Source organism: Aedes albopictus, chromosome 3, assembly GCF_035046485.1.
Source record: "Aedes albopictus strain Foshan chromosome 3, AalbF5, whole genome shotgun sequence".
NCBI classification, from domain to species: domain Eukaryota; kingdom Metazoa; phylum Arthropoda; class Insecta; order Diptera; family Culicidae; genus Aedes; species Aedes albopictus.
This window is the reverse complement of record NC_085138.1, coordinates 218,272,280-218,296,127: the sequence shown is the minus strand read 5'-3', so window position 1 is coordinate 218,296,127 and position 23,848 is coordinate 218,272,280. Positions and strand designations below refer to the sequence as shown.

The 23,848-nt window shown below is 42.3% G+C and overlaps 2 protein-coding genes across 2 annotated transcripts; one reads left to right on the top strand and one right to left on the bottom strand.

The window, feature by feature from the left end:
* Window positions 1-7,852: 7,852 nt before the first annotated feature.
* LOC115268916 (uncharacterized protein K02A2.6-like) lies at window positions 7,853-13,764 on the bottom strand. The gene is made up of 3 exons (XM_062858873.1): window positions 10,837-13,764; window positions 10,374-10,725; window positions 7,853-10,313 (listed from the first exon to the last, which is right to left on the bottom strand). The coding sequence occupies exons 1-3, from the start codon at window positions 11,782-11,784 to the stop codon at window positions 8,107-8,109; spliced, it is 3,507 nt and encodes a 1,168-aa protein (XP_062714857.1). The 5' UTR covers window positions 11,785-13,764; the 3' UTR covers window positions 7,853-8,106.
* A 6,112-nt stretch (window positions 13,765-19,876) lies between these two features.
* On the top strand, window positions 19,877-22,295 carry LOC134289451 (uncharacterized). The gene is made up of 2 exons (XM_062855286.1): window positions 19,877-20,162; window positions 20,230-22,295. The coding sequence occupies exon 2, from the start codon at window positions 20,505-20,507 to the stop codon at window positions 22,278-22,280; it is 1,776 nt and encodes a 591-aa protein (XP_062711270.1). The 5' UTR covers window positions 19,877-20,162; window positions 20,230-20,504; the 3' UTR covers window positions 22,281-22,295.
* Window positions 22,296-23,848: the final 1,553 nt, after the last annotated feature.

The window sequence follows — 23,848 nt, the reverse complement described above, 5'->3', positions numbered from 1 at the left end:
AGCAATCACTACGGGTAAGATCTTCGTCTCTCCGTTGAAACTAAATGGGATGTCTACTGCACCTATTACTTCTAAGTTCTCTCCTGCTGCTGTTCTCAGGTTCGTGTTCGTGGGTTTAATTTTCAGCTTTAGCGAACTAATCAGTTTTCTACTCCCTACACCTAACACAGTCCTCTCTGCCCCGCTGTCTAACAACCCAATCACAGGAATACCTAAAATCTCGACCTTTGCAAATGGTCTCGGATCGTTACTCAGAGTGACAATGGAGGCAATCTCCTCAATAACTGAGTGATCCCCGAGTACCTGCTCATAGCCGAGTTCGTTTAGTATTTCTGGTGGATTAGACGCAAGATTTTCATGAGGACTTTTAAAGTTGAGTGGGAGACTGGCTTGCCTCACTGAGCAGTCTCTTGCATGTTTTTTGCCTGACAGTAAGGGCAGTTTTTCAAAGTGAATCCAGGGAATCCACATTTGAAACAAAAAGTATGTTTCTCCTTCGGACATTCTTCAAAACCGTGGTCGTTTTCATGGCAATTGAAACAGATGCCCTTTTTAATGGGAATGTACGCCTTGACTATGCGCTGCAAGGCGTTCGAACCACTCGGTCCAGGAACTGGACTTTTCTGTCTTTGAGGGTTCTGTGGTTTCGCATCAGATTTTTCTACTTTTTTGTACTCTTCCCTCTTGTGATGTTCCTGTCCTGAATCTCGTTGTTTCCAAAAACTCTTCTGTCCATTTCCTTTACTGAACTTCTGTTCAAACCTGCCTGCTTCTTTTCTTCTATCCTGCTCGTCTCTTCTGAACTTATCCTGTCGGTTTGGGAAATTCTGTCGGTGGTTATTAAGCTCATCCACTCGAATCGGCCTATTCGGGAACCTATCGTTTCTCTGGTATAGTTGCCAGTTTATCGCGTCAAACTTCTTACCGAACTCTTTCATTTTAGGCACGTCGTTAACACCAGCCGCAAGCATGGCGATACGGACGTCCTCACGCGTATTGCGGAAGAGCACATCAAACTTGCGCCTATCGTCCCAGGAACTGGACATACCGCGGAAAATACGGACCATGTCCAAGTAGTAGTCCTGAAACTTTTCCTTGGCACCCTGTTTCCGGTTGTACGCCTGTCGTTCGTACACGTAATCGATGTCAATCGGTAAGAATTCGTTTTTAAGTTCGCGCACTAACTCCTTCCAAGACCCTAATTCATAGTTTCCGTTCACCTCCATGAACCAAGCTCTGGCTTTGTGAGTGAACAGATGATGAGCACTCTGAAAAAGTTCATCGTCAGAGAACCCCTCTGAACGAGCATTGAATTCAACCTCCTTCACAAACTCATTCAGGCGTTTTCCGTTGTCCATGCCATCGTACCGAATCGTCCATTTGTGCACCGGCAACCGGTTGCTGTTTGACCTTGACCTTTCTCTTTCTGACGATTTCGGTTGGCTAGGAGCAACTACTACCTTTTTTGGCTCTACTGTTTGCTCTGAGCTACTCATCGAACTATTCCTGTCCTTCAACCACTTCAGAAAATCCGTAGGTTCCTGCTGAGAGGATTTTGGTTGGATCCTTTCAGTTTCACCTAATTGGGTACTGTTCAGCGTTTTCGCCGGTTGCTCTGGTACCGGTAAATTCTGTTTTGGCCGTTCAGCCTCAAGAATTTCGATACGCTGCAACAACTGACCTACTACTTCTAACAACTGCTTGTTCTCTGCGGTCAGCTTCGCCTGTTCAACCTTCAGTTTTTCTACCTCCTCAGGTGCACCTACTTCTTCTACCTCCTCACTGTGGCTCTCGACCACCGGAATCTCTTTCTCCGCCACCTGAGGTACCTGAACTCTATCTACTTCCTCTTCTTCTAAGTTGACAATCTCCGCTCTATCCTCCTCGCGCTCTTGATTTGTTTGTCCTAAACCTTCTCGCAGTCGACTCAAACTTTCATTCACGATTGCTAGTTCCGCTGCTCTAACCTCTGGTAAGTGTGAGGCTGCCGAGAAGAATGTACTCAACAGTCTCAAACACTCACCCGCAACTACGGCTAGTCCATTCAGACTCTCGTCATTCAGCTCACGATTCCGCAATCTTTCCATTCGGAAAAGAATGTGAATCAATCGGTTTTTGAAACACTGATCCGGAGCTTTCTTTGACCGTCTGTTCTCTAAAAACGCTTTAATCGAATTCAGTTTATCGTCACAGGTTTCTAACTCCTCCTCTACGTCTATCTTACTAAAATCGTACGCAATATTCGACTGACCATCTTCTTCTTTCAGCCGGTTTCGCAACGCTCTCTCCAGGCTGGCGCGAGGAGCAATTTTGTCCATCTTGCGGATCATCAACTCATGCTCGAGTTCATCCACGATGAGGTGAGCAGTATTCAGCGCGTTGTACTGCGCACGCAGCACGGTCATCTCCATGGTTGGCAGATTTATCCACCGGAAAACGTTAGAATAAAATTTGAAAAGAACCTAGTTATCAGCACGCAGCTGTAAAAATTTAAAAAGTGTCTAGTTTTATAAGCGCTTCCGCTTGTGGAAAGCAATTGAAAAATCCTAAGTATTGTTCACCAACTTCACCTGGCTAAAATTGAAATAAAGTGCCTAGTTTGCTCGGTGTTTTATTACGCTCTTCCGAAACACACTGATCAAGATAACTTCCGGAATTTTTCCGCGAAAGTTAGCTGTAATAATCTCCTGCTGTTTCAAATTATTTCTCAACAATAGTTGGTAGCTATCTTGCCACTTGGGACTTCCAAGACCTCCGTTATGAGAACAATGATTACAAGTCCTGCACAACTCCAAAGTAGTTCGTGACGTCAATTCGGTAAGTGATTTCAAGGATTTCCCAGAGACCTCCGCAAAGAAAAGTTATCAAATCTCAAGTGTTTCCCAAGCACGGAATGCCAAAGACAATTCACGTTGGGCGCCAAAGTGTAACTGAGCAAGGGCCGTGTTACTCCCAGCAAGGATGAAACCCCCCGTCTTCAAGCCTCAGGGTCGGCAAGACGCTCGTGACACTCCGCGAAATGAAAACACTTGTCGATTCGGTAAAGAAACTCCCTCTATTCTCGGTCTGGGGACACTTTATTCTCACTTCCTGACGTCCTACTTTCTCCCTTCTAACTGCCTTCCTCCTAACTTCCTGGCGTCCGTCCTCAACACCGGACGACGCCTCCCACTTTCTTAAGGACTAGTCCTACCTTTTACGCTCTACTTTTCTTCACTGCTTCTTCGTTCTTCGGGGCCCCGCACACTGCACGCCTACGCTGCCGCTCCTTTCGCCTGTCCACTAGCTCCTTCTCTCCTTCCTGGGCCAGGGGGCGGGCAATTCTTCTCCTTTCCTCTCTCTTCCGTTGGCTGCAGCCTCTCGCGGACCTTCCTCCTGTCCCGTGCGCCCCTCGAGTGTGGTGACGAACTCGAGGCTTCAGTGATCCGTAGAGTCACTGGAAAAAGCCTGGTTTCGTCGGCGCACTTGGTGGTTTCGGGTACAGGGTTGATGCGGACACACTACTGGTAAGCTCGTAGGGTCAACGCGGCGGTGACTGCTTCCAAACGAAACCGCAAAGTTTGGTTTTAAAATAAAAACCGCGAGGTCCTTTTCTCCTTCTTTCCACTTTTCCGTGCTTTCTCAAACTCCTTTTCACTTCTCCAATTATACTTTTCTCCAACTTCTAACAACTTTTCAAAACTTCGACTGTTGGCTCTGAAGATCACCAGGCTAATGATCTGTTGTAATGGAGCTCGTTGACCCCGAACCTTTGGCCATTGACCCGCCGTACATCCTCCTCATGATGGCCACCCAGTTCGCCTCCCATGGCCGCCCATTTCGCCACCCCCATGGCCGCCCATTCGTGCAGTCCTGTGCAGCCTGGTGGTGGCTAGCAGAACTATCATCGTCCTTGTATAGAGCAGTGCAGTGATGGCTGCGTTCGTGGGATTTTTGGGACGTTACACTTAACCTAACTACAAACGTTTTCTTTTTTTTTATACAAAATACGACGAATATTACACGCGACAAATCTCATCAATACTGGACGTTACACTGACACTTGTTACACTCCAGAAGATGGAATAGAGTGCAGTAAAAGCGTAAAAGTACCCCAAGTGAGAAGTTCTTCATTCCAGGACTATAAGACAACTAGACTATAAGATGGTTTTATAGCAGCTGTGAATTTGTTTATGATTTGTTCTAGATTGCTTACTTGTTATTAAACGTTTGCTGCTTCATTCGACTGTTATACAGCGAAAAAACAAATATTTGTGTAGTTGAACGATTGAAATAAAGCTATTTTCCATATTTCCCTAATTCGAAGATTATTTTTATGAGAATAACACAATTTTATTGCGCTCCTATATTTTTGTTTTGCTTATCAAATAAATACATACGCAGTTTTAATTTTCATTGATTTATCATTACTCAATAGAATAGAATGACAGCTCGAAGAAGGACATAAAAATTTAAATGCATTTTAAAAATAGTTGCAGAAGGTTTTCTTGAAATGATGTCTTTTGAAATTTCAATTAATTTTCTGGCCCGACCGATTCAGCGAATTGAATAATCTGGATACTTTTGAAAAAAAAAAATGCAGAGTTAAGTCAAATACAAAAAGTGACTCTTTAGTGGAAAATATGTTGTGTATTTGCTGCTGCTTCGATAAGTGTCCTCCTTTTTATACAAATGTCCTCCTTTTTTAACCGAATTTGGTCTAAATATCCTCCTTCGCTTGTTTTCCATATGGTCACCCTACCATGTGGTGATGACGTTGATGGGTTAGATTTAGTACAAAGCTCGCACCCGATTGTTTTGTTGCATTGCTTCATGCCGCTGTTTTATGGTTTTATGACTCAGCGGCATGGTTCTTTGACTTGTAGTCATGTTATCATAAAGCGACATGTTTTATGATTTCATAACTTTTTCGTCATGTTTTGGGTTCATTTTTGTGCTGAACGCTTTTATCTATCTCTCTTTAGTTTTACCAGCGGCGGCAGTCGCGATTTTTTTCGCAGTCAGGTTCGCAGATTGTGGACAATCCTCGGTACCCAATAACGTAATTTATGTTTAGTCCTTTACTGTCAGATCGGTGTAACACGCTAAATATAATTTATACAAAAGGCATTTACACGGAAAAAATACACGGTAATGAATATGATTGGGTACCGGACAGGCCAAACAAAATTTAATGGTTTTCTTTGGTACATCGAGGTCTAGAAATTAGCCTATGCTTTTAAATTTAATTTTATCTTTATATCATGATACTTTGAAGAACATTCCAGCTCTGTTAATATCTTCTCCGTTCTAAAAATTTCTAAACACATAATTAATAATACAGTAATGTTCCGATTTTATTACACCCTCCACGCGTCAGTCCTTCATTTTTAATTAATTTACTGTTACTTGAGAGCAAGTGCTTCCCCTCTTCTTCAAGATGAATCTTGAAGGCGCGTTTTGCGACATTGAAATATTAAAAATGCGTATGGATTTTGTAGAATATCCAACAGCAGTTTGGAACAGGGGCGTGATAAAATCGGAGCAATACTTTAATTAAAATAAAAACTGAAGGCTCAAGAGAAAGAAAAAATATCTCATCACAATTTCTATCAATTTTCGATTGAATTATACAAAATATACCAATTATTAGTCAACCTATTTTTCTCTCTCTGTGGTATTAATAATGATTAAATGCGGTCAAAAATGTACAGTACAGCCACGTAGTTTGGAGTTTAAATTTATATTTACAAATATTGAAAAATATTTGCAGAATCGAAGAGCTCCAGAATGAAATCCCTCCAGTGGCGCGTGCGTGCCACCGACTGATAAGAAATGCAAACTTTTCCTATAGCGCCTGCTACAATACTTTATGCACCTGGTATTTGACCAGCTTGTAGGTGAGCTCTTCAGGATAAATAAACAACCGACATACGGTTTTGCCATTCCATATACATACACATACGGTTTCCATTGATCAAAAAAGTTCTATCCATCAACCTTTGGCATCATGCCATTATTCACTGTTCTTCTGCACATTTGCATACGCACGTGTCACCATGTGGGTATACTTCAAAATACAAAATAAATGTCCGTTTCCCATGTGCTCCACGCTCGACGTTGGCATAAATTCTGGTGAAATAATTAAACATGACGAAAAGAAATCTGTTTTTACGTTTGCTTTTATGTTTTTCGTGGCATTCTGCTAGCACGCGCCATTTGCAGGATTAAGGACCAAGACAACAACACCAGGTGCGTTCCATTCTAGGGTGCAGTGTAGGATACTCTCTAATACCCATCCGTTGTATCCTTACATTTTAAATAGCACCGTCATTTGAGTCGTCGGACAGACGTACCTACATAGGTATATCTCCCTATGCAGGATGAAAAGAAGGCAACAGCAAACTGTTGCTTCTCAAAATCTGGATAGCAAGAGCAGCAGGCTGCAAGCAACAGGCGGGTTTTCCTGCAATCTGTTGCATATCACGCTTATGCGCGTACCGATATGAACTGTTCAGGCTTCGTTTCTACGAATTCAAATAGCATCGATGCAGAACCGGGCAAAAGAAAAATGCTGAGCATTCTTTTTAACGCTATATTTATGGCATTTATAATATGGTTTATGGCTTCCAGCTATATCAAGAAAAGTATCAAGAAAATTGCCAAATTCTAAATCTACACGCAAAACTAGACCAGATTCGAAATTTTCATAATTTGTTAGTAGCCGGGAACTAATTGAAAAAAATATATAAAGTTTGCATAAAGTTTTAAAATTATTAGGGGGATTCACTTAACAGCGTAAACCCCTGATTATAGTAGCTAACGCAACAAGGTGCAGAATGAAGATTTTTACAGCACGAGTCGTACATTTAACCAACGAGGCTTGCCGAGTTGGTTAATTACGACGAGTGCTGTAAAAATCGAGTTCTGCACCGAGTTGCGTACAACGTTTTTTGCAATTTCATAAATTACCACTTGAGGATAGTTTTTAACAAAAATTGTCCATCAAACTGCACATTGATGTTCATAGTCATGTTTAAGAAAATCTGATCATAGCAGGTTATACTGTGCAGTTGTCACAATTTTTCAAACCTGCGTCCAGAAACCATCAAGAATTTGATCAAAACTGAAAACAGTGCTGTAATGGTTCATTACGTAATGCAAATCAGTGCTGTAATGAACCATTACAGCACTGTTGATTTGGTGTGGGAAAGTAGGCCTTTTCCTGGCAGATTTATGTGAGGTAAAATAGCCTATTACGATGAGAAATTGCAAAAAGTATTATCCTGAATTAACGTCGTGATTACCAAGGCAATCTTGGATTATTTATAGAGGCTCGACAGGAAAGTTGACTTATTACTTGGGGATTTCGGCTTTCAGTCAAAGAAAAGGTTGATTTTCTTATCTCATCTCCCGGCGATGAGATAAGAAAATCAACGCTTTTCTTGGATTATTTAATTCGCAATTTTCTAAAACATTGGCTTACGCAGTTATATAATCTGTTTAGTAAATCCTCTAATATTTTTATTAAGAATTTTAAAACCCAAATAACTCATCGAATGAGTGTAACCCACGGTGTAACCAGTTTCAGTGGATAACTGACACTGAGGATGATTACAAGTGGTAGTCGAAATACGCGTATCTGTCAAAGGATAAGCAACATAGGGCGGAATTAAAAGGTACGAAACTGGTTACACTCATTCGAAGAGAGTATTCTGCTTAGAGGTTTCGAAAAGTCAGTACAAGACCAAATAACTCAGTTAATTTCATACCAATAGATCGACATTCCAAACTAAAAATATAACCGATGGTACTTTTGTGTGTGGTGGTAAAATAAAATTTTCTCTCTGAAAAAAGAGTTTCGGAGTGTAGGGGATTTCGGACGCAATTCGACGATTATTACAACCTTTACTTCGCTTTCAACACTCTATTTCTTTTCACTCAAATTCTACCTTTTTTTCTTCCACACGCTTTTTCACATCCGATCACTCCCGTCGCTGAGCACACAATCCCCGTTCTTTTACACCCTTTCCCGCTCTCCCTTTCCCACTCTCTCTCCACTCCCGTTATACGCTACGTTTTCTCTTTGACTGCCTCTGAACCGGGGGGTCCGCCACTACATCCCCCTTAATCTTTCTTGACATAGTGAGGCACATAATCTTCGAACCAAGACGGCTCCTTACGTTTGCGACTGCATTCTTTTCCGGCGACTACTGATGGTACAGTCAGATCTTCTGTGCTTTCCAACCTTTCTCCGTCGTCAGCCCTGCTGGTATTGGCTCCAATATTTCCTTCCGAGATCATTTCAATGCGTTTTAAATGAGCTGCATTCCTTCTGAACTGTTTACCAGATACCAACGACTTTATTGTGACATCTGCGTCTTGCTTCGTAAGGACTACAAATTCTTCGTTCATGAACTCAGTACATAGTTTGTTGTCTTTTCTCATCCTTTTAGCAAGTACGTAATCACCTACGGCAATGGTACTCTCCTTTGCCCTTCTCTTATTATCACCGTACTGTTTTCCCTTCTCTTTCGAAATTTGGTCTCGATCTCTCGTTTCTTCATCCTCCCTCCGAAAAGTAGAAAGTTGCGGTAATTTGGAACGAATTCTATGACCGAACATAAGTTCGGCAGGTGATCGACCTGTCGTAGGATGAGGCGTTGCGCGATACATAAGAAGAAACTTTTGAAGCTCACCACGCCAATCTTGACCAAGTTCCTGTGCAATCTGCAGTCGCTTTAGAATCGTCCTATTCTGCCTCTCCACCTCCCCATTCATTTGAGGCCAATAAGGTATCGTGTTAATTAATTTCACTCCATACTTCGTGCAAAATGTTGAGAACTCCTCGCAATCTTCGCTCAACTGAGGAGCATTATCAGCCGTTAGACTGATTGGAACTCCAAATCGACTGAACATGACCGTGAGCTCCTTTACGGTGGCTTCTGCCGTTATTGTACTCATCTCGCAAACCTCGAAGAACCTACTGTAGTAATCAATAACAACCAACAAGAACTGACCTTCTGGCAGCGGTCCCAAAAAGTCGATAGCCACATCTTCCCATGGACCGGATGGCAACTCGCGTCGGCTCATCGGTTCCGGGACTTCAGGTGCTGAAACAAGTGTGCAGCCTCGACATCTCTTTACAAACCCTTCGACATCTGCATCCATTTTCGGCCACCAAACTGATACACGCAAGTGGCTCTTCATCATCCGCGTTCCCGGATGACCTTCGTGGGCCAAGTATAAGACTTTTTCGCGCAAACGTTGTGGAATAACAATACGGTCTCCCCGCATCAAAATGTTGCCCACTTGTGAAAGTTCTTGTCCGATCACGCGGTATGCGATAGGAAGCTCAAATAAACGGTCACTAGCCAAACTTTTCAAGATTTCTTGAAGCTCCTTGTCCTGTTTGGATGCCGTGTCAATCTCTTCCCATCTGATAGCTATATTATTTGCCGCTGCAGCCACAACTTCGTTGATAAAGAGCTCTTCTGAAAGGTCGAATGCTACTGGTTTCAGAGTGGACAGGCGTGAAAGAACATCGGCAATATTCATCTCCCCTGGTACATGTTTCACAGTATAATCGAAAGCCTGAATCCTAAGGACCCATCTTTCGATGCGGGCACACGGTTTTGAACGGGATGTGAAAAGGAATTGTAAAGCTTTGCAGTCAGTAACCAAGTCGAAATGTTTGCCAAGCAAATACATCTGGTACCGCTCGGCTCCCCAGACTGCCGCCAACGCCTCCTTCTCCGTTTGGCAGTACCTAGTCTCTGTATCAGTTAGGGACTTTGAGGCACAGGAAATGACACGATGCTCTCCAACATCGTTCGTCTGAACGAGGATAGCGCCCAAAGCTACAGGGCTAGCATCCACGATCAAAGAAGTAGCGTCCTTGACGTTGAAGTATCCTAGTTTAACAGTTTCGAGGAGCGCCTTCTTGATAGCATCAAATGACTTCTGTTCAGTTTCGCCCCACTGGAATTTAACTGCTTGCTGCGTTAGCTTGCGCAATGGTTCATCCAATGTTGCCAAGTTTTGAATATACTTATTCATATAATTGGCTAACCCCAAAAAACTCTTGACCTCTGAAGCATTTACTGGACAACGAAACGAAATCAGAGCATCGACCTTTGCTGGTGATGGCCTGATGCTGTTTTCCGAAACTACATGGCCTAAAAACTGTACTTCGGAAACACCAATTTCACATTTGTCGACGTTAAGACATACCCCTCGACTTTTCAGGCGATCGAGTACTTGATTTAGACGTTCATCGTGTTGTTGCTGATCATCTCCTTCTACATAGATATCATCTAGGTAACACACTGTGCCTGTTTAGAAGTCATACGTCAACATTAGAGCTAAAATAATACAATCATAACAAAACTCACCTTCACACCCAGCTAATATTTCATCCATGACCTTCTGAAATATTTCTGGGGCCGATACCAGTCCGAATGGAAGCCTTTTAAATCGAAAAAGACCTCTGCTCGTAATAAATGTTGTTATATCGCGAGACTCGGGAGCTAATTCGGTTTGTAGAAAAGCATCTCGCACATCTAGTCTGCTTCGAACCTTCCCTTTCCCGATCCTTGCCAGTAGGTCATCTACTGCTGGCATGGGAAAACGTTCTCTCAATACTGCCTCGTTGACACGTCTGAGGTCTAGGCATACTCGAGGTTCACCATTCGCTTTACCTACCACAACCAAAGGAGATACCCAAGTTGTTGGTCCAGTTTTTACCTGAAATACCGACATAAATAACGTTTACGCTGCGACTGTATTCATTCTCTTTATTAATTCAACAAACTAATAAAAAAAACTGCATTACAATATTGTTTAATTGATATTCACCTCAATTATCTCTTGAGATAGTAGCTGATCCAGCTTGCTGTTGACGGCTGCCTCGTAAGGAATAGGGACGCGGCGAACTGGCTGAAACACCGGCTTGAAAGACGGGTCCATATGGATCTGCACCTGAACGTCCTTGATTTTCGCAAATGGTTCCTTTCTCTCCAACTGGCTCACCTGCTTTCCGATATGCAGCACTCCCAGGCCTTTCGCTGTGGCATCTCCCAACAAACACCGTTGCCCGTCACGGACGACAAAGAACTTAGCTGTAGTAGATTTAGCGCCGATCGAAATCTCAGCAAAGAAAGAACCCATGATTTGCAAAGGAATCTCGCTACCATATCCCTTGATAACATCAGCAGCGCCTTTTTGCATATCACGGACGATGACGTTTTGCTGTTTCAGTTTCTCCCAGGCACAAGCAGTGATTAAATTGACATCAGATCCCGAGTCAATCAGCATGTTCAGGAGAACACCACCAAGGGTGAATTCTAACGTATTGGTGTCCGATCCAAAATAGAAGCAATAGTATGACTTTTGCTTTTGTTCCGCAGGACTTTCTTGCGAATCAGCTGTAGAGACCGACTTTGAACCCGCATCTTGCAGAAGTCGCACCTTTTTCTGTTCACCAGCAGCCGTGGGCCATGATCGCTTACGGCAGACAGCTTCAAAATGCCCCTTGCGATGACATCGACGGCATGTTTGGTTCCGTGCTTTGCAGTCCTGAGAGGTAGCAATATGTCCTTTTGTTCCGCAGTTGTAACAGGTAACGTCACGGAAGTTTTTCTCGTATTTCATCTGAATCCTTTTCCTGTCCGTATGATTAGTTGGTACTCGCTTCTTGTATTGCTTCGATTCTACTTGAAAGGCGCTTCCCGATTGTGTTTCCTTCGCTGTCAGTGAGCTCAGGTCCTTTACCTGTTGCTCGACTCCTTCCATCATCGACCCCATCTCTTCAACTTCCCCCAGTCACAGAGAACAGACATCCAGGCAAGAACAAATTTCATTCGGAAAGTTGTGTAAGGATTTGAATCTTTACTTGAGTAAGGTTGCAAACCAATATACGATGACAACACAAACGCCACCAAACACCATATTGCCACAGTCAGTGGTGAATTGAAACATTTCAAGTGGTGAATTAAATTAGTATGGGGAATTAACCGATTGCAGCGCCACCCTATTGCCACTTGTGTTGCCGATTTCAAATGGCCGTTAAATTCCTTACACAGTTTCGGAACTGGACTTGGATGTCTGTTCTCTGTGCCCCAGTGTCACATCTTTCTGTAAAATCCTTCTTCGCAATTCTTCTGACGCACATCCTTCGACAATAATGTCGACCACAAAGATCTCAGTCAACACACTTCTTACGTCTGCCGAATATCTTTCCAATCCGCAGTCGGCTAGCTGCTGCCGAATACGCATAACAAAATGAGCAAATCTCTCATTGTTGCCTTGCCGAATTTTCCTCAGTCGACATCTCTCAAGGATGTATTGTCGACCGGGCTCGAAGAATTCATCGAATTTCGCGATAGCTGCATCATACCAGTTTGGCTGAACTGATACCACAGGCAATTTGTCAACGTCTGGTAAATTTGCATAAACATTTTGCAGTTGCTTGCCTCCAAAATGCAACAATTTCGCCCTCATAACTTTCTGATCCGAGATCCCATACGCTTCAAAATAAATTTCGAGAGCTGTTTTCCAGCTCTTCCACTCCTTGGCCAGCTGGTTCCTTTCGATCTCTTCACACCGAAAAGGTTGAACCGGCCGAGAATCATCGATCTGAAAATAAGAGGTAAACACATTTGTTTGTGACCCATATTGCTGTGGATTATCAATAAATATATATGAACATGATATATCGTTTTTTTATTTCTTTTCCGCAATTTCAGTTACCCAAACATGGCATTAGATACCTCAAGGCTCATCTTCGAGTAATTGAATTCCGCTTTGGATCGCCAAATTCAGAACTTTCCCAAATTGTACACATTTACTCCTCGGAGCAAGATAAATTTCAGCTACACAGACTTCTCAAAGTGCAAAATTTCAACATTCCTCAGAATGCGTGTGATTTCTCGAAATCATTTCTCTTGTACCTTGCAGCTACCTGTACCCAATAAGAATCTCGATCCTCAGTATGTTCTATATTCCTCAGAATATTGATGACTTCTCAAAGTTTCTTACCTCCAACTCCTCAGAGTAGTAGTTTGGTTTCTCGAAACCAGATGCATTCAATATTCCTCAGAATATCATTGACTCCTCAAAGCCAAAAGAACTCCTAACGGTACCAGGTACTTTTCATGAACTCCTCAAAGCCCGATTTGATTACATTTCTCAAAACGTGAATCACTTTTCAATCACAATTGTCTCCTCTGGTGAAATGTGCCAGTGGATTGAACCCAAAAACACACGTATCGGTGAATGCATTTCGTCATTTTAGATCATAATATTGAACCACCCTCAAAACAGATACATCAGACGACAATACCACTACCACTATAGCAGCAAAATGATTTTCATTCACGCTCACCTATTTGCAATAGCTTCCACCACAACACAGCACCGCTAACCGAACGAATAAAAAAATCCCCCCGGCTGCACTCTTCGCAGCTATCTGTGATGAATCAACCATGTAAGCCACTCTCCCGGCAAAAAAAAAACCTAACCTCACTTTCAAAACCCGTAGGCCTACGCCCTACGGACGCTAGGTTACCATCATCTTTTTCACTCACTTTCTATCAATTTTTTTAAGACGTATATTAAACTTACCAGTTTCTCCATTCTCGTCGCCAGATGTAGGGGATTTCGGACGCAATTCGACGATTATTACAACCTTTACTTCGCTTTCAACACTCTATTTCTTTTCACTCAAATTCTACCTTTTTTTCTTCCACACGCTTTTTCACATCCGATCACTCCCGTCGCTGAGCACACAATAGGCCTTTTCATGTGACAGATCCGTGCATGCATTTGTTTACAAAGCTTGAACAACAGCTGCTAACAAGAACGTGTCATCTTCATAGAAGAACTGTCAAACGCCCGAACAATCAGCTGATTTAAGACGTCAAATGAAAAGGCCCATCCCCGTTCTTTTACACCCTTTCCCGCTCTCCCTTTCCCACTCTCTCTCCACTCCCGTTATACGCTACGTTTTCTCTTTGACTGCCTCTGAACCGGGGGGTCCGCCACTACACGGAGTATGAAATTAACACAAAAAGTTATCCAGCCGAACCAATCTTGATTTCAGTTCACTAACTTTTCGCCACCTTTTCATAATATAAAATAGTCAAAATGAGAATACCTCCTTTTGATTCAAAAGGAGGTTGCACATCACTTACAAAAGTAAAGTAATCATGTGGCTTTTCTCGCTCCACACTAACGAAAACGCCTTCCCATAATAGTCTGAGATATAATGTTAAGTGGCTGGCTGTTCGGGTCCGTATGAAGAATAGAGTTAATAAACTATAGAGGACGAATGTCGCTGCTGTTCCTTTTGTTCTCGTTCGCAAACATGTCGGGTACCTATCTGTCAAACTGCATACTTTTTCGCTTTGACACTTATAGCCCGGCCTATCTCCGCCAGCAAGAGATGTTTCGGCAGCGACGCCAGCGACATTATTCCTCTATAGTTTATTACCTCTATTGTATGAAGTTGATCATCAATATTAACTTCTTTTCTCGATCAGCCTAGAATGCTGTGTAGTGTCGGTAGCGGTTGTCGGTTGTCACAATTGGCTAACAATAACACTACGGACTGCCTGTTTCGGTGGTAAGAGTCCATTAAACAGGTGACCCCTAATTCATGGTATGATGCGGCTATATGCTTACCGTGCCTAGGAATGCATGGTTAGGAGGGGGTCTAATAAAAACCTAACCGCTTAACGGAGCCTATGGAGACTAGGGCGCCCTCCACAGTATTCTACCCTTACTGCGCTAACCGGAGCAATGGTGCAGTTGACCTTGTGTTTCTCCTAGATAATCTGCTATTCTTCTTAAGCCTCAACTGCGAGGCTCAATAAGGGTGGGATTATTAATATGTTGTTTATTAGCTTTAATTATAACCTATATGGCACTTCGCATTATGCGTTCTTCACAGTGTCCTCTGTGTATCTTCGTCTCCGGCGCTCTTCAATCGATACCGAATTTGTTTTTTATCGTTGCTCTTTTTTCTTGTGTTGTGATTGTAAGAGTTTCATTGTGCCTAGTTTGGGTATTTTTTTTTTAAATTTTTATTAATGTGTATTTTAACTTCAATGCTAATTCTACATTCAAGTTTGGGTAGTGGCTATGTTTATGACAGCTCAGATCAATCTTCAGCATAAAAGAACAGCTTTAGTCCAAGAACCTTACTATCGTGGGGGGGTTCCCGTTACGTGGGTAGATCACCTTAGAACGGTGCGTTACGGTGTAAGATCTACCACATTGCATCAAATTTTAATCTTGCTATTTTACTGCCTAAAGTGGTAGCATACCAGATTAAAATTTAATGTGTTTTTGTAATGGTTATGTTTTAATTTATGTTTTGTTTTTAACTGATAATAAACCTTTTTGTTTCAGGAGGATTCAGGTAATTTTATTGTATAATAATACCATGTTTTAAAAAATAGTAACTGTAACGAGCGTATCACTTATGCCTTATTCAGTATATATTAATCCTTTATTCTCTTTTCTTTTCAGTGAAGAATCTTACCACCATTCCTGGCGCACTAATCAATATTTTTGTAGCAAATCATCGTATACATCACCATATTAATACATGCGAACATGTTTAAATATCTATATCGTTATCTGGAAGCGTTTGGTACGGGAGGTCCACGCTTCCATCTTTCCCCTCGATTTCAAGGTGTAGAATGTTTTCAAATATTGACTATGTTGAAATATTTCTATCCCTTGAAATCTTCTCTGCGGTACATGCTGCGCAGTTGGCCTGGCCGTTAGACAAGAAAAATGATAGACTTGAAAAGTCTTCATTTTCCAGGATGCATTCAAGTAATGGCTGCGTTAGTGTGAGATTAGATTAGATTAGATTAGAACCTTACTATCGTGGGGGGGGGGGGGGATTTCTATGTAGATGTAATGCTTTAATGAACACCTATATGGTTCCGTATTTTTGCGTTTGACCCGATGTTTGCTACTTTCAGTAAAATTGAAATGGCAATCTCGCGTGTCATGCCTCGAGCCCCAAACTGTTTTGATAAATCTGCTTGTTTGCAACCTTGCTATTCTCAAATTTCGATGGGATTATACTGTCAAAATTATTCCGTAAGTGGATAATGCATCGTATGAAGATCAGACCTATCAATTTGTCCTCTTTCCTCTCAAATGATTAGAAAACTTTGTCGAGCATCACACCCTTGATGTTTTTCTGGCAAACATGCCTCTCCATGGGAACCAATGGAAAGTCCACTGTGATTTGTTTACACATTGTTGATTAAGATATCGGAAAAGCATTCATTCCAAAACAATTTTGTTTGGGTGTTTTCTTGGATTTCCAGGACACTTTTCAATGATTTCCAATTGGATTTACCAAACGCTCAAAAACCAACATCTCTTCTCGGCATTACGTCAAGCAGCGATTAGGAAATTGAGTGTTTGTGGATGCCCCCATGCGGGAGTTTTGCCACCACTTTTCAGGAGTCTCGTAGCAGAAACGTAATTGAGATAATTCAATGTGGTTTTCCTACTTATGATTTTGTCCATCACAAGCCTCAACAGGGTGCATCATTTGTATATCTTAGCTGAGAATCCGAATGTGGAACTTTGAATCATTTGATATGCAACTACTCAGTTTTTACGCAACTGCGTTTCCGAGTACTCGGTAAACACTTGATTAAGTGAAACTGACCTAAATAGCCTGAATCTTCAGGATGAACTATTGTTCTGAACCCGTTGTGGCAAGTAGCTATAATCTTACTACAGTTTTATACAGTGCCCTTTTCAGGGCGCTGTTTGAACCCGTTGTGGTACGCTTATGCGACTATGTTGACCCTATTCCCTTACCTTCCCTTTCCCTATCCCATCCCTTATTCCTCCCTTCCCACTCCCTCAGGTAAATGATGAATAGGCTCGCATTCATGGCGATGGCACAAATTTTCCAGATGGCGGAGAACGTGCCTCTGGAGCCGACCTACTGATGATAGTGTAAAGTGGGGCAAAAGTTCAAGTGAGGCAAGAGTTTCTTTTTTATTGCTTAGTTTTCTAAATTCAAATTATTTCTTCCCGGTTTCAAGGTTGTTCGAAGCCGAGTCTTTCACTCCAAAAAATATGAAAGAATATGACGCACACATACAAAAAGTGCTGTAACTCAAAATTGAAAAGATATTTGACGCAACTCTCTTCAGCAAAGTTTTAGCTGATGAATGGCAGAATCAGCACATGCTATTCATTAATTTTTATCCGCTTCGTTTTTTTAAGCTGAATGCTCAACTAGAGTCGAACTTTTGCCCCACCTTACTCTACTGGTGATCTCTGTTTCTCGTAGCAACCCACGTCACACTAACATTCCTACTCAAAGCAATGGTCGCAGTGGTATCATGTCCCCAACACAGGAAAAAAATATTCCTTCCTTTCCTCGATCACGGGGTAGCAACTACAAATTGAACGGTCATCTATTCGCTTTGACAGAGCTCCGTCCTGCCATCTAGGAAAAGTTTAAGTAGTGTATCGGAAATTAATTGTAAGCGTTCAAAATGCATGATTATTCCGGTTTTTCTATCAAATCTTCACAATATAGTTAAGTTTAGAGCAGCCTGAAGAGATTTAAAAAATGTTTAGTATTGAAAATATTGTTCAATGAGTACACCATACAAAATAACAATCTGTACAAATCTATGCATTTTTTTTAATGTTTCAATAAGGCCGATGCAAATATTTAATTTGTTTTGTGTCACCCCCAGAGTTGCACTCTGTCACTGTCAATGCTACACAAATCGCTGATTTTGATAGGCCGACTGCAATCCAAGTAAGCGTGCGCTCTATTGAGTCACTGTCACTTTCTTTGTCCCATCAGAACTGGTCTGACTGCGATGGTGTAGGGATATCACTGATAGGCCATCTTTAAAATTCGTTTAAAAATCCAAATGAAGATTTACCAAGATGATATTTTTATATGTAGTACAAAACAACAAGTTTTGCATGTTGGTCATAAAAAATGTTTAAGTTTTGGTTGTGATCTAGAATGCGGATCAATATCAAGTTGTTGCCTGTCATTGTCGTTTTGATATTGAATGGTCTGAAGTGATAGTGACGATGGTGCAATATCAGTAGTCACTTGACAAGACTGATATTGTGCAACTCTGGTCACCTTTCAAGCAACAATTTCTCAATAGTAGATTTTTTTTTTCAATACTGGGTGTAACTTTTAATTTTTCAATAGTTTTTTCCGTTTTTTTTTTTGTTCCTTATTATTATTTTTTGTCCCCCTCCCTCGTACCTGATGAGAGGTTTCGGACATAAAAGAAAAATATAATATATTTGCATCGGCCTAACTTGTAGCGAAAAAAAAATTGTACGGGGAAAAATCGGGAAAAAATATTCTTAGCAGTTATGTGTCCCGAATATCACTCAATACCGACTTTCGAAATTCTTATTTTCGATACAAAACCCCCCAACATCCTAAAAAACAACCCACTTTTTGGTTGAATCACAGAGAAACAGACGTAACACCTACAGGGGATATACAAAATGATCGGGACAAGCAAAATTTTCACTTTTCAAAAAATGTTCAACTAGCTGTAACTTTTCGAAATGTGCATCAAATATTCTCAAATTTTTACTGTGAGTGCATCAACTAGTTGTGCATTAGTGGTTCAAATTTGGAAAAGATCGGGCCATTTTTTTTCTCTCATCTGTAGAGCCTTTTAACCCCTGCGTCCATTATTTAGGAATATTGTGGTATGACCCATATTTAATTTGGTGCTAATCGATTATCCTGTCACAATTGATCTGTGATGGACATTGGTTAATATAGCACTCGATCCCAACTAGGCACAACTCGTTTTATAAAGTCTACCCTGTTAGGATTACTTTGCCAAACTTCCAAGGGCTCTAATAACCCTTTTCCAAATATTGACAACCTTTGATTGGATAGCTCTCCACAGCTGCAGAGTAAATGTTCAGCGGTTTCGTTTTCACCTTGGCAAAAACGACACTCAGATGATTGGATTTTTCCAATCTTGTGTAGAATGGTACCTACTGGGGCAGTGACCGGTCATCAGGCCCGTTATTACCCTCAGGTCTCTCTTGTTTAAATTTAGTATGGTCCTGGCTTTTGCTGCACTAGGTCTTATAAATCTTTTTGCTTGTCTGGATGTATCCGTGGCATTCCAATTGGTTTCTACCATAGACATTTCCCATATTTTTAGTTTCGTCCTAAGAGTACATGTGTATGTTTTGTTCATTTTTTTGAAAACCAATCATAATCATGATTAATAAGCATTGATAAAATATGCAAAAAATTACCTGATTACTCCTGAAATAAAATGTGGATAAGCAACAAAACATTAAAAAACACATCAAATCTCGATCCTGGAATGTCTGCTCACCACTGATCGGCCACTTTAGACATGAAAACATCAACAAGATCGAAATTTGATGTGGTGGTAGATCTTACGCCGCAACGCACCATTCTAAGGTGATCTACCTACGTTACGGGACGAGCGCTTTTTTGAAAACTTATACAAATTCCAGTATAACATACAAAAGAAACTGACACAATGTTCACAACAAATTACAAACGTAACAGTGGTTAGGTTTTTATTGGACCCCCTCAAGAACAGACTTGTAAGAATCCCAAAATGGCCGCTACAATGGCCGACTTTGGCACCTACTCAAGATTTTGAGGGCACAAATCTCTTCGTAAACAAAACCAGCGCACCTGAGCTTTTTATTTTAAGCTTATTACAAGTGAGTAAGAACAGAATAAAAAAACTCACCGTTGTTTGAGGCTTGCTTCTTGAGATTTGTGCGTTTGAAGTTCTGATGTACTGTTGAAGCAGGACTTCAAGACTTTTGTCCTTAACCATCCATTTCTTGGCACGGTAAGTGTTGCGATGGGATAGCGCTTGGACACCCCTGGTGAAAAGCATAACTGCAACATGACACATCGAACGCAGATCGGCTGTGGGAAGTAAAAGAAAAACAACAACAAATGAGAAGTGCAGTGGTAGAAACAGATTTGTGAAGAGTTTATCACCTTCAGAAAATACCTTTAATTGTGCAAAGTAGGAAGGCAATATCTAGTGTATCGTATAGTGTATACTGTGATATTAATCCCTGCGGTGAATCGGTTCTCAAAACGAGTGAAATGCCCATCGGCTTAATGCTTGATAGTAAGTAGGAAACCTGTGAGAAAATAGTTAGTTTGATTGTATGATTGTATGATACGCGCACTTGTAGGCTTTCCTTGAATAGGGCAGAGGTTCCCAAACACGTCACACAAGGAACATTTGTGAATGGTGCGGAAGTGAATTGTGGGAAGGAAACCACTTTATTGTAAGTTACTAATATTAAGAATATGATGGAATTTGTTATTAATTGTTAATAAAATTTGCAGTTGAGCATCGCTGAAAACAAGTCGGCTGCTACAAAAAATCTGGTTTCCCTTCGGGAACATTCTCAAAAGAAAGTGACACACACGAAGTGTCCTAGCGAGAAGTTGGACCTCTCCCATAATGGCTTCTGATTCCGAATCTGTAAAAGATCAAACCCTCTTCGATCTCACGGAAACTCCGTGTGATATCTGTGGCCCATCAACATGTGATGAAGAGATGATCGGCTGTGATAGTTGCTCGAAATTTTTCCATTACCGCTGTGTGGGCATCGCGGAAGGCAAATCGCCGAAAAAGTGGTTCTGCCAAAGCAAGCTGTGCCAGGAAAAATCCCAGGAGAACCAGGAGAAGCAGAAAAACGCCAAGAAGCAGACTCGCACTCGGAAAAACGACAATGAGTCTGACAAATCCAGCGTCATCTCTCGCCTAGCTGCGTCTAGCGTTGAAGCAAAGGTGCATGCGCTGAAAGAAAAGCAAAAGCGACAGTACGAGGATCTGGAGGCGGAAATGCAGCTGCGGAAGAAGGAAAGGGAGATGCAGCGTGCGTTCGAGCAGCGAAAGATGGAATTGGAGCTGCAGATGCGCGATGAAGAAGAAGAAGAACAAAGGGCTTGGCGAACGGAGATGCTCCGGAAGAAAAAAGAGCAGATTCAGCGGCTGAAGTCGAACCAGGAGTCGTTCGAGAGACAAATGGCGGCCCTGGATGAGGAATTAGCGAGACTTTCGGGTCAAAAGTCGAAGCCGGCGCCGAGAGAAGTCAAGGACGTTTCGCGAGCGGGCCCTTCCGGCAAAGTCAACCTGAGCGTGCTGCAACTGAGCAAGGAGAACATCAGGAAGCCAACGCGAGACAAAGAGAGCACCGACGAAGAAGACGAGGATGATGAAAACTCAGGCAATTCCGATCGGTTTACCCGGAGTTCAGCTTCATCCATGGAAGTGAGGTCGAGAAAAATGGCTCCGACGAAAATGCGTGAGAAAGTGGGAAGTGTTAGCCAAAACAGGCTGGGACAGCAGCAGACCGGACCGACGAAGGCCCAGCTGGCCGCAAGGAAGGGACTTACATACAATCTCCCAAAATTCTCCGGCAATCCAGAACAGTGGCCATTGTTCTACGCGGCCTACAAAACGTCCAACGATACATGTGGTTATATGAACCACGAAAATCTTATCCGGCTTCAGGAGGCACTCGAAGGCGATGCTCTCGAGTTAGTTTCTGGTCAGCTACTTCTTCCGGAAACAATTCCGCGGGTGATCGACAAACTGCGTCGGCATTATGGCCGCCCGGAACAGCTACTCGAAAGTTTGCTGGAAAAAGTCAATCGGCTGGACCCTCCACAACCCGACAACCTTAGGAGTTTCGTTCCATTCGGAAATACGGTGGAGCAGCTCTGTGGACATCTGGAGGCCGCTGATCTACGGCAACACCTCGTCAACCCACTGCTGATAAAGTCGCTGGTTGCCAAGTTGCCGGATCGTGAGAAACGCGAGTGGGTTCATTACCGAAGAGATCGTGGCGAAACAACATTGCGAACGCTGACAGATTTTTTGACGAGCATCGTTGAGGACGCTTGCGACGCCAACGTCAACATCGGCTGCAATGTATCACCTCCATCTACGAGTGGTGTTCAGCCTAGCAGGAAAAGATCAAGTGAGTCGGGCGCATTGTACTGCCATTGCGCGGTCAGCAGTCCGACTGTCAAGCTCTGCGAGAAGAGATTGAAACCGTGTAGGTTGTGTCGGCACACGGACCACCGTCTGCGAAACTGCGTAGAATTCAAAAAGTTGTCTTACGATGAGCGACTGAAGCTGGTGATTCGTCAAAAGCTGTGTCAAGTATGTCTCAACGACCACAGTGGGCAGTGTACATTCAAGATCCGGTGTAACGTTGGTGACTCATAATCCGATGATGCATCCTTTGGAAACCACTATTGGGTGGAGCACATCAGTTCAAACGAGTTGTCCCGTCATGTTCCGGATTGTTCCTGTGCGGTTGTACAAATCGGCAATGGTATTAGCATTTCTTGACGAAGGTTCATCGGTCACACTGGTAGAGCAAGAGCTCGCCGACCGCCTGGGTGCGGTCGGAGTACAAGAGCGGCTAACTATCAAGTGGACAGGAAACGTATCCAGAGTTGAAGATACTCGACGAACGAAGCTTCAGGTATCGAGTACTAACGCTGATGCTGGTGAGAAACAGTTATTGCACACTGTTCACACAGTAAAAAAATTGATGCTACCACGACAGAGATTAGATTACGAGGAGCTAGCCGCACAATACGAATATTTGCAAGGCTTGTCCATCAAATCTTTCGACGGACAACCGCAATTGCTCATAGGAGCGAATAATATTCACTGTTTCGCTCCAATAGATGCAAGAGTGGGAGCACAGATGGAACCGATTGCGGTTCGAACCAATCTCGGGTGGACTGTGTACGGACCAGTACAGTCCAGCACGGCTACATCTAGCCATCATCTTGGATATCATCAGCAAACCCAAACTCGTTATAATAATGGTCATCGCAAGAAGAAGGAGAAGTCGACAGTGGTTCAGTCTTTGGTGAAAGTATTTCCAAAAAAAGTGTGCCACAGTGCTTCAAATGGTAGGTTTAAGAAGCGGGGTGATCCTAGCGACACCGAGGAATTCAGTAAATCTGAAAATTCCAGATGTTACGGGCGGGGGTGTTGCGATGGGATAGCGCTTGGACACCCCTGGTGAAAAGCATAACTGCAACATGACACATCGAACGCAGATCGGCTGTGGGAAGTAAAAGAAAAACAACAACAAATGAGAAGTGCAGTGGTAGAAACAGATTTGTGAAGAGTTTATCACCTTCAGAAAATACCTTTAATTGTGCAAAGTAGGAAGGCAATATCTAGTGTATCGTATAGTGTATACTGTGATATTAATCCCTGCGGTGAATCGGTTCTCAAAACGAGTGAAATGCCCATCGGCTTAATGCTTGATAGTAAGTAGGAAACCTGTGAGAAAATAGTTAGTTTGATGGTATGATTGTATGATACGCGCACTTGTAGGCTTTCCTTGAATAGGGCAGAGGTTCCCAAACACGTCACACAAGGAACATTTGTGAATGGTGCGGAAGTGAATTGTGGGAAGGAAACCACTTTCTTGTAAGTTACTAATATTAAGAATATGATGGAATTTGTTATTAATTGTTAATAAAATTTGCAGTTGAGCATCGCTGAAAACAAGTCGGCTGCTACAAAAAATCTGGTTTCCCTTCGGGAACAGTAAGCATAAAGCCGTATTACATCATGAATTAGGGGTCACCTGTTTAGTGGACTCTTACCACTGGATCAGGCGGTCCGTAGTATTATTCTGAGCTAATTGAGACAACCGCTACTGACACTACACAGCTATCTAGGAGGCTGATCAAAAAAAAGAAACAGTACTTTCGGGGTAACATTTTTCGGGAAAACTGCATTCGAGGAACTGGTTTTCGGAGAAA

What these genes read in the sequence shown, in the direction of transcription:
- LOC115268916 (XM_062858873.1), bottom strand. Translation starts at nt 11,784, where the DNA reads ATGGGGTCGATGATGGAAGGAGTCGAGCAACAGGTAAAGGACCTGAGC. An exon ending in TATCTCAAGAGATAATTGAG is followed by an intron (nt 10,726 to 10,836) that starts GTGAATATCAAT and finishes TCGGTATTTCAG; the next exon opens with GTAAAAACTGGACCAACAAC. An exon ending in AATATTAGCTGGGTGTGAAG is followed by an intron (nt 10,314 to 10,373) that starts GTGAGTTTTGTT and finishes ACTTCTAAACAG; the next exon opens with GCACAGTGTGTTACCTAGAT.
- LOC134289451 (XM_062855286.1), top strand. Translation starts at nt 20,505, where the DNA reads ATGGCTTCTGATTCCGAATCTGTAAAAGATCAAACCCTCTTCGATCTC.